General features: G+C 43.1%; 1 protein-coding gene across 1 annotated transcript; it reads right to left on the reverse strand.

Moving 5' to 3' along the window:
* Positions 1-329: 329 nt before the first annotated feature.
* On the reverse strand, positions 330-10,578 carry LOC113012662 (interferon-inducible GTPase 5-like). Its single transcript, XM_080294161.1, has 7 exons — positions 10,572-10,578; positions 10,280-10,471; positions 10,116-10,174; positions 5,063-5,633; positions 4,287-4,477; positions 2,656-3,226; positions 330-2,048 (listed from the first exon to the last, which is right to left on the reverse strand). The coding sequence occupies exons 1-7, from the start codon at positions 10,576-10,578 to the stop codon at positions 1,411-1,413; spliced, it is 2,229 nt and encodes a 742-aa protein (XP_080150287.1). The 3' UTR covers positions 330-1,410.
* Positions 10,579-11,223: the final 645 nt, after the last annotated feature.

The raw sequence follows: 11,223 nt of genomic DNA on the forward strand, positions 1-11,223 counted from the left end.
GCTACAGTAAACACTGAATGCTTAAAGCCTGGTTTTACAGCCAGCTGTATAAGTACAATGTAGAGTCTTATCATAGTTTCGATGACAGGGCGGTAACCATTCAGTCAGGTCACAGTGATATCTTCACTGACAAACTGCACCATCTACAGCAGATGAACTCAGACACTGCACTCAGTGAGTCTGGATGAAGAGAATTAAGAAGAATGTGTCATAAATGACTCTTCAGTCTTCATTCTGTTTTTGTTTTCACTTTGAGGCTGGAGGTGTTATTGACAGGATACAAAGCAGGTCTCCTCCTGCTGTGGCTGACCAACAAGGACATAATGACGTTTACATTTACTCCAGTTTTATTTATACAGCACCAACTCACGAAAAGCTCAGTGAAATTTATATTAAAAGATAAAGACCCTACAATGTTACAGAGAACACCTCAACAATCAGATGATGAGGAGCACTTTGGTACAGTGGGGAGGAAGAACTCCATTTTAACAGGAAGAGACCTCCAGCAGAACTAGAATCGGGGAGGATGAACTCTCTTCTGTGATTGGTTGCGGGAGGATGCAAAGGAGAGAAAAAAAGAACGCAGCACAAAATCGAAAATGGAGAAAAGAAAATCTAACAACAATTCAATTAAAGTTTTATTTATCCAGAAGAAGAAACACTCGGTGCATCATGGGAATCCCCCAGCAGCCTACAGCTATTCCAGCGTGTGAAAGACTCAGAGCCACACAGCGTTCTGTAACTGTTTCTTTCTTTTATTTAACGTTATGGCACACACAGTGCTTCCAGCTCGCCACCTCTGATTTCTCTGTGGCCATTTTTCCAGTTGTCTGCACGCCGGTCCTCGGCGTCATTAAAGAAGGAACAGAGTTCATCTATGTGATTCCTTCCACCTGACTCAACCTCCCTGGCACTGCCCCTTGAGCCCGCTGCACCACCCCTCCACTGCAGCAGAGCCAAAGACCACACCCCTGCTACACAGCGTAACTTCAGGGTCTCCTGATCCAGCCCTAACTATATGTGTGGTGGGGCGTGGCCTGCGGTGCCATGCAGGGAGGGCGGACGCACCTGCGCAGAATGGATGGATGCAGGATGGATGGATGGATGGAGGCAGGATGGATGGATGGATGGAGGCAGGATGGATAGATGGATGGATGGAGGCAGGATGGATGGATGGATGGAGGCAGGATGGATGGATATAAAGGCCACATTATTGTGTTGCTGTGTAAAGGTGGGAGAGGTTCCTCTGTTGTTTCTGAGGACATGAGACCTGCTGAGGCCTCTGATGCACTGATCAGCTGTAAGGATGCTGGTTTACAGCTGGATTCACTGCATATTCAATGATTTAGGAATTTTATTTCATACCCTTCTGTTTTAAACGTGTCACTTTATCACCTTTAACTATTTAAATCACACTGAGGTGTTCAGACCCAGAGCTTTTTTAAACACCTTCTGGGCGTCTTCAGCGAGCTGGTTGAGGATGAAATTCAAAAGTCTGTAAGTTGTGGTAAAAGAGAACACCATTGCCAGCGGGATTCCAACTATTGGAATGAATCTGGAAACTTCCTCCAGTGCCATAAATGTAGCTGCTCCTGCAATTTGGTTCAACACCTTCAGGAGGAGCTCTTTCGATATTTTCACCGCAGCCAGCGGAGAAACGATGACGGCACGCAGATCGGCGTATGGCACGCCTGTGCTGGCAGACAGTCTCTGCAGAGACTTGATATCAAGACCAAACCCAAAGACGTAATCCGTGACAGCACCAACTAGCACCGCTATGTCAACAGCAATAGAAAGCCCAGGAACTGGAACAGCAGCTACAGCTGCAGACAGAGCGGACAACCAATACAATCGGCGCTTGAAAGTTTTTTTCTTCTTGTCGATGATCTCCAGGCTGATGTTGGGCATGGCGCGCAGCAGAGCATGTCTTTTGTGTTCAGGAAGGTCTCTGTCTAAGGTCTCATGTAAGAGAGAGAAGTCGTACAGGTGGAGCTCAAAGCTGGACACCAGGAACACCTGCGGAGCCTCGACGCCTAAATCTCTGAGTCCTGGCACAGAAAAAACACACCGTATGATGATAAGATACAAAATAATAAAAACATCTAAAACTGCATTTTATCTTTCAGCAGATTCAGTGAGCCGACTGACTTCATACATGTGTAAAGGATTTGAACTCATAGTGTAACTTGTAAGCCACCACATACAGACTGGAGTTGTGTTTTCATATTGGTGATTTTATAGCTTACTGTTGCTATATATTCCTTATTAAGCTTATTATATAGTTATATTTTAAAATACACTGTGCCACTTTATGTGTAACATTTAAGCTATCGACTGCAACAAAAATGATTTTGACGTCTGTGACTCATCGAGAACTATCTTAATACAAAATCACCTGATGATATCAGACTGCAAGCTCCTCCCAAACACTATAATAAGTATAATAAAGTTTCCTTATAACAAAGTTCATCTATCCAGCATCTGCCTGACTTCTTCAGCAGCTATGTCACCATCATCAGGACAATCATCCTCCTCCTGTCTGGGCTGTACCTCGTCTATCACCCTGGATGGTGATGTTCAAGCAGCTTTCTCTCAGTAAGCTTTGGTGAACAAACGTTTTTGGTATGAGATGATGGACACACAAATCAGTCTCACCTTGAATGCAGTTTTCCCTCATTTTCCTAAGAGTCTCCTCTTTGCTGAAGTTTCTCTTTCTTCTCTCGGCTCGTAAATCGTTGTCAATCTTTGATCGAACAAAGTAGAACTTCTTCTCCATCCTCTGAATCTCCTGCGCCAGTTTCACGTCATTTTCTCTGAAGCGATCGGCTGAGACGATGATGAAGAAGTCAAACTTCTCAAATCCAACAACCTCCAAATATTTATCAGCTGGAAACTTGGTGGTGCCGATTCCAGGGAGATCCCATAAAGTAACCTTGGGATAGTTTGGATGGGGGTACGGTGTGACCTCTGAGGTGGTTTCTACAACACCGGTCAGGGCCGCTCCCTCCTCTCTGTTGTCCATGCCCCTGAAGGCATTAACAAAGGTGGATTTCCCAGAGCCAGATTCTCCTGTGATGGCGATATTCAGTGGAGTGTTCCTCTCCTTGTCCAGTAACTCCTTGATCTTTGTGATAGCCAGTGATTTGTCATTGTTCAGCAGAGCTTCTTTAATTTCTTCTCTCACAGTTTCAATTTCAAATTGGTTGTCTGTGCTTGTGTCTGATACCTGGAATGAAAAAAGAGGAACTTTAAACTTTGGGGCTTTTTTTCGGGTTCTTTTGCTTTATTTAATCTTAGATCATCATCACACAAAACATGACACACTCTGCTTAATATTCCACAGAGAATTGACTACAATAGCTTAGCATGCTGTGAACTGAGCCACTTTATTGTATTTTATTATATTCATGTGCATCGCACACCTTTACGTCTGTCTGTGTTTACTTTTAATCTATTTTTGAGTCGAATTATATTGATACAAAATCAACTTACACTTTTTTAGTTTTAAAGCACCGAAGTATTGAAATTTATTCTAAAAACAAATTTCAATAACAGTTTATAAAAATTTCCCCAATCGAAAGAAAAAGTTCTCTGTAATTAAAAAGATTTTTTATGTATTTTATTTGAAATTACAGTGTTATTACTTACAAATACTTAAAGAAGGCACACTATAATAACAGGCAGCGAGTAATAATAATTATATAATAATTATAGCATATTATTAATATTGTAGTAATTTTAATTATGTAAGATTTCATGGTAATTTTGCACAAAAACAAACAACATTAGCGCGTCTTACATCGTATGTTGTGCTTTTGGGGCTTTAAGAAAATTGAGATGTTTATTATGATTCTGCTGAAAGACAGTGTCTTCATGTAGACACAGTTATATCAGATTTATAAACGGTGATGTCCCCACAACAGAGGTAAATATTTTCACCCATAAACTGTATAAGCCTCAATGTGAACCTCAGACTCGTCACATGGGTCATCTCTCACTGAGATTATCTGCTTCTGCTTCTTCTCTTTGTCTCTTCTTATGTTTCTAACATCATAGTTTTCTCTTTATTTGTAGAATCAAACGCGTTCAGGTCTGTTGCATGGTGTCACCCTGGCCTCTCTTATATGAATTTGCTCTTAGACTGATAAACCTTGGCTGATAACCTCCTTTGTTCGAGTGAATGCTGATGTTATGATGAGTGAGGGCAGATTAAGAAAAAAAGCCTTGAGTATGCTGATCAGACTCCAGTAAAGCTGTAGACAGAGTGGCTGACAGTACAATCTTACCTTGAAAGCTTCTTTCTTCTTGTTGATGATCTCGCGGCTGATACTGGGCGTGGCCAACAGCAGAGCATCTCTCTTGCTTTCAGGAAGGCCGCTCTCTAAGGCTTTGTGTAAGAGGGAGAAGTCATACTGGCGGAGCTGAAAGCTGGACACCAGGAAGACCTGCGGAGTCTTGATGCCTAATCCTGTGAGTCCTGCGTCAGAGAAGGAAAGAAACGTGCACGTGTGTGTCAGTGAGGGGCAGCCAATCAGCAGAAAGTTGGCCTAAAGCAGGGGTGTTAAACTGAAATACACAGTGGGCCAAAATTCAAAACTGAAACAAAGTCGCGGGCTAACGTTAATATTTATTGAAATATATTTATTCCTCCAGATATAAGAATGAATCTTTTCTAATGGACTCAAACACGTTTTGCTGAAAAACTGAATATGGAACAAGCAAAGCTTAATACTAAACAATATATATATTAGCTGTATAATACCAGTAGGCCAGCTCTAATAGTAATTTGGTATGGCTTCGCGGGCCAAATGTAATTAGGCTGCGGGCCAAATTTGGGCCAAATTTGGCCCGCAGCCTAATTACAGAGTTTGACACCTATGGCCTAAAGGAAGGAGATTAACAGAGGATGAACTAAAGCAGTCCAGCATCCTGCAGCCACACAGTCATAAAACAAACAGAGTTTAACTGTCCAACTGTGGCCTGAACTCTCCAACAACTGCATCACCATCATTAAATCCAGAAACTGGTCTCACTCTTATAAATGATCTCATGTGACACTCACCTTGAATGCAGTCTTGTCTGATTTGTGAAAGAGTCTTCTCCACCTTAAACTCTCTCTGACTTCTTTCTTCAGCTCGTAAATCGTTGTCAATCTTTGAGCGAACAAAGTAGAACTTCTTCTCCATCCTCTGAATCTCCTGAGCCAGTTTCACGTCATTTTCTCTGAAGCGAACGGCTGAGATGATGATGAAGAAGTCAAACTTCTCAAATCCAACAAGCTCCAGGTACTCTTCAGCTGGAAACTTGGTGGTGCCGATTCCAGGGAGATCCCAAAAAGTAACATTGGGATAGTTTGGATGGGGGTACGGTGCGACCTCTGAGGTGGTTTCTGTAACACCAGTAGGAGCAGCTCCCTCGTCACCATCGGACAGGTCTCTGAGAGCGTTAACAAAGGTGGATTTCCCAGAGCCAGATTCTCCTGTGATGGCGATATTTAGTTGGGTGTTGTTGTCCTGTAGTGACTCCATGATCTTTCCAACATCTGATGGTCTGTCGGTGTGTTGCAGAGCTTTCTTCATTTCTCTTGTAACTGATTCACGCTCAGGCTGAAGACTCACGCTGGTCCCTGATGGCTGTAGAGAAGAAACTACCAGTGTTACATTTTTGTTTTCTACAAACAGTCTAATGTAAAGACTGAAGACTGTTTCAGTGAAACATGATTTAAACTTTGTGTTTTTCCTTATTTTATTAAAACTATAATTTCCAATCTCTGTTAATCACAATATTATTTCCTTTGATCTGACAGGTGATGTAAAATAGTTTTGTGGTCAGATTGTTTCGTATTTGTGTGTGGATTGAAGCACGCGCTTGTGAGTCCTCAACAGTTACACACAAATGATTGTACACATCGTACCTATTTGAGACAAACACGACATGTTCAGAGTAAGAACAGGTGAGATGATATCACAGTCTGTGAGGCAGACTGTGTGGAGATGAGAGAGGAGGCACAGACACACGGCGATGAGGTGGGTATTAACGAAAGGCGAGCCTTTACATTGGCTAAACAGAAATACTACAAAGCAACAACGACGGGGGGGACGGAAAAGCTAAACTAAAGAACATGGGGAAAATATAAAACATTATAAAAGCCTGGAGGAAAGCAGAGGACGAAGAACGGGATGATGAACAGATGAACCAGCAATAAACAAAGTAGACATAGGGCCGCAGAGAAGCAAAACTCAATACACTGAACGCAGGACAGGGACTATCACAATAAAACAGGAAGCATGAGACTTTCAAGATGGCGCAGACTAGACACTGAGACATGGAAACATGAGGCGAGGCACAGAGACAGAACAGAAACCAGGAACAATAAATATAATACAACAGAAAACCATCATTCAAAGAGTAAAACGTAAACTGACCGAGGACCGTCACAGTAGATACTGCAGACAGAACTTGGAAAGTTGATGGAGGTTTACCTGCGTGCTGTGCTGATGAGAAGTACTGCATGCAGCAGTGAGTCTGATGGTGGAGGTCAGTCTGTTATAGAGCTATAGAGTGAACTCTGTTCCCACCTGTATGCGTGACCTGTAGCTCCGCCCCTGAAAACAGCTCACGATGATCTTTGCTCGTCTCTGTAGCTGTCAGCGGTTCTAAAATGATCACTGTTCTAAAACAAACATACAAACATACTGCAAACACGATCCTGCAGGGCCTGAAACACTGAACGTGACATGTTAGATGCTGATGGATGAGCAGCAGCTACAGGTGGCGCACAAAGAGCTGCAGGTAATAAGTGCAGACACAGAGGAGCATCAGTGACGCTGCTCATGTCAAACAGCAGAGAACTCCTCCTGTGCTCTTCATTACTCAGTACAACTTTGTTCACTTTGTGATGAAGAGCAGCTTCATCACAAAGTGAACAAAGTTGGAACTTTTGTGTTAGACTTGAGTTAGACACTGAATTTATTCTTTACCAACATAAAGGTATAGACCATCACGCTGCACTCAGCTAATGATTAACAATTAATAACTGCAGTAAAAGCAGGTTTTACAGCCATCTGTGTAAAGGCCATTTAGATACTTATCATAGCTTTTAGTGTGGCAGTGTGACCAACATCTATATGACAGCTGTATCACAGACAAACAGCACCACAAGCAGGGCAGAAGCATATTTACACAGAGCACCCAACAACGCTGCTCAACAACGCTGAGTGCAGGGAGTTTGAGTAAATAGGAATGACTTGTCCATAAATAAGTCACGTCCACTCTGAGGCTGGAGGATACAGAGTGTCTCCTCCGTCTATCGCTGACCAACAAGGACACATTTAATGATATTTACATTTGATTCAGTTTGATTTCACGAGCTGAGACCACATCCTCGTTTAGATTTGACCGTGACTGATAGAGAAACAGGAATTGAGAAAACAATTTGGGGAAGGCCTCAGTGGGGGCGGGCAATGGCTGCCTGGCCATGAGGAGTGATGTCAGGTCAGACCTGCTGTTTACCTGCCAGACAATCACCTGATCTTCCTCAGCTTTGCTGCAGCATCTTCCTCCTTCTACCGGATTCTGCTTCGTTACCTCTTTGTGTTACTACAGAGTCGATATTCGGGTGCACAGCATCGCCGTTTTAACCCAACTTCGTGTGGTTGTGGTTACACCTATTCAGGCATGTGAAGATTATATGTCACACTGATCAATTTTTACTGTACTCTTGACGTTATGGTGGCAAGATTATATTTAGTACAAATTCAATAGCAGTGGCCACGATAATTACATCCAGCTGTATTAAGAACATTGGTGTAACTTTGTGCTGCACATTTGGGGGGGGGGGGGGGGGTGTCAAGATCTCTGTCTAAATAATTAAGTAAATTTGGGTAAATTCCCAGATGATTAAACATGCAACTATTTTGCTGGTAATACCTGAAATGAGTAAAGAAGATCAACAGCCTAATTATGCGAGATAATTCATTATTTTATTGGGGGGGTTATATTGGTTGGGTCTGATTATTGGGGGGGTCGTTCCTCAGGATTTTCTATACAGGCGCTGTGGAGAGCATCCTCACACAGAACATGACATCGTGGTTTGGGAACAGCTGTGTGAAGGACCAAAAAGCTCTCCAGAGAGTGATCCGTACAGCAGAACGCTGCTGCAGGATTGCTCTCCCCCCGCTTCAGGACACCTACACCAGGAGATGCCGGACTAGAGCAGCGCAGATACTGAAGGACCCGTCCCATCCTGGCAACAAACTGTTCCAACTTCTGCAATCTGGTAGAAGGTTCCGCATCTTCCGGGCAAGGACAGAGAGACTCAAGAGGAGCTTCTATCCCCAAGCCATCCGTGCCCTAAACACACACACCCGCCCTCTCACATCATCTATAATTGACTGAGACAGGACTCTCTTCCAGACACTCTAAACCAAGGCACAATGTACATTTCAATTCCTTTAATTTTAAATATGTTTATATTGTCTATCCTGTAAAATAGTCAGATGTCTATTCATATTAATGTACAGAATTCACCTGCTTGCTGCTACTACTGCACATTCACCCAGTGTATATACTATATATATATATTTATAATGTTCTTCCTCTACACACACCCCCCCAAATTTTTGCACATGTCGAGGAGCGTGTCAGGCCACATTTCACTGTGTGTTATACTTGTATAACTATGCATGTGACAAATAAAGAACCTTGAACCTTGAACCTTGAATTAAACAGTTTTGCCACCCTGTGCTATTTAAGGTCTACAGTGACCTCTTGTGGAAATTTTGAGTTATTGCTGGTGCCAACAAATTGACGCTGGTGTGACTGTTTCTGTAGTGATCTATGACTCCGTTGACTCCATTCAACTATCGCTGCACTGAATCAAGACTGGAAAGCACTTGGATGTAACCAGTGCTTCTGTGGGACTTTATTAAAGGCAATTAGTCCAACTCCTGAACTGCCCAGTTAGACCAGACCTGCTTACCCCAGTACTCCAGCACGTTGGTGCTGTCACACACATTATGTACTTGGTCTTAATGTCTCGTCTCTGCAGAGACTCTCTGACAGCATGTTGTGCTGTTCACCACTGTCTGCATCAAAAAACCTCCTGAAGGCCCAAGCACATCTGTCCTGCGTGCTGCACAACAACATTGAATATTTAGTATTTACTGCTGTTTACACTTAGCTAGATTAATGCGATGGTGTTGTGTTTAGTATGTTGCTTTGTTTTTTTTTTTGTTTTTTTGCTTGTTTTCTATTCTTCTCTCAACAGGTGATCCAGGAGATTTTTTTTTTCTCCCCCCCTTTCTCACTGTCCCTCCCCCCTTCTGTTTTTCCTTTCCTTCCTCTTTCTTTCTCCCTTTCCTATCCCTCACTCATGTCTGTCCCGTCTGTAACATCTGAAAATAAAATATAATAAATAATAAAAACAAAGATCGACCAAATGGACCAATACGGCAATGCCACGAAGATCCATTTGGCAAAGTAAATCCATTGGGTATCCTTGTTGGTCTTCAGACAACAATTCTGATGGCTAAAGAACCAAATGGGACAGGCAAAAAAAAAAAAAAAAAAAAGTTTATTTCAGCCCCAGAGGTTGGCACTCCGACTCTGTATGGGCTCATGCTGCTGCTGTGGAGGTCAGAGTGCGCGACACGAGGAAGCTGATGGCTTCACACTCAGTCATGAACTGTCCAAAGAGAGTTTCTTTGGCTCTCGGAGCAGGCGGACGCATCTTTCCCCTCTCTCTCCCTTATCGTCCCTGCTGCTGCTTCTATGTGTTCGTCTAGTCTCGTCTAACTCTAACCCTCAAAGAGTTTCTCAGTCTTGTTCTCCAAAACCTAAAGAATTATGGATTTGATCAACTGGTCCCGTAACGGAATTGACAGCTTCCTGGGCTTGGGAGAGCCCAATTGTCCTGCGGAGACGTTTGCTGCCGGATACTCGATGCTCGGTTGGGTCGTGTGTCTGGTGACACTCTCGATGGAAGACATTGAACGACATCTACCAATTTGGAACAACAATAACAGAGTTCTGGCTGATTGGAGCTGGCTCAGACCCGGCTTATCGAAGAACAAGAAGCGGCTACAGCTGTTTGAAATCCCACAAGGCTGCCCGACATGATAGACGATTGGCTGTGAGTACTCAGACTGTGTTTTGAATGCCATATGGATACGATCTTGGAGAAGAACAACGGAAATTGAGATAATTGGTGACCAGTGACGGACATTAGGCCAACTGTGGAAATTGGATGCAGTTGTTTGCACTAAACCCAAACATTCACCATCTTCACTCATGCGGCTATCCCACTGGCGCCAGCTGAAGGCCTGCCAAGGTGGAAGCTGACTGGAACAACAAACATTCTCCATGATTACAGGATTGTTGTCAGAACTCTTTGTCCTTCCTTCAAGGCCGCCTGGGTCCACTGGAGACTGTTGACCTTCACTTAACCGGGCGTGGTGACACTTTCTCTCAGCTGAACACGGGATACACGCACACATGCACACGCACGAAACATGTACACTGATACTGATACGCCCTCACTATCACCCTCCCTCCTCTGAATCAACGCTTACCTCCCATCCGATGTGGACAGCAGATCAGCTGGAGGCGCGATCGAAGATTGCAGCGCTCCCAGATCTGCTGTACACGCTGGAACACTCTCCCATGTTGCTTGTCTGTGTTTTATTGTGTTATGGTGTGTTGATATCTGTGTTTTCCTGGATTATCCTTTTGTGTTACACATTTCACAGATTTTTTTCCTCGCTACCTAGCCTGACCTGTCTCCCCAATGTGATGTTTGTGTATTGTGTATACGGTCGGCAAGGTCAGTCATCTCGGTTGTGGGCAACTGCAACTGACAAATAAAGGCCCTCTCTCATCTCATCATCAAAAACAAAAGCTGTATATGAGAATAAAGTTTCATGGAAACTTAAAGGTTTCATCGACCTGTGACTCGTGCTCATGGATGGAAACACTGACTGCAGATGATTAAAGTCAAATTAATCGTTATAACACCATAACTCAACATAGCTGCTGTGTTCTCACATGGGCTCAGAGACTTGCATGTACTCTTCTTCATCAGTCCTGTGCTGCTATGACCAGCAGGTGGAGGTGTTATATTACTGAATAATCATCAAATGTTTTAGTCAAATATTTTGCAGCATTAATAAGTAATGTAATTAAATGCTTTATAAATATAATGTCATCTGCTAAATACTTCATTGT

Source organism: Astatotilapia calliptera, chromosome 19, assembly GCF_964374335.1.
Source record: "Astatotilapia calliptera chromosome 19, fAstCal68.1, whole genome shotgun sequence".
NCBI classification, from domain to species: Eukaryota; Metazoa; Chordata; class Actinopteri; order Cichliformes; family Cichlidae; genus Astatotilapia; species Astatotilapia calliptera.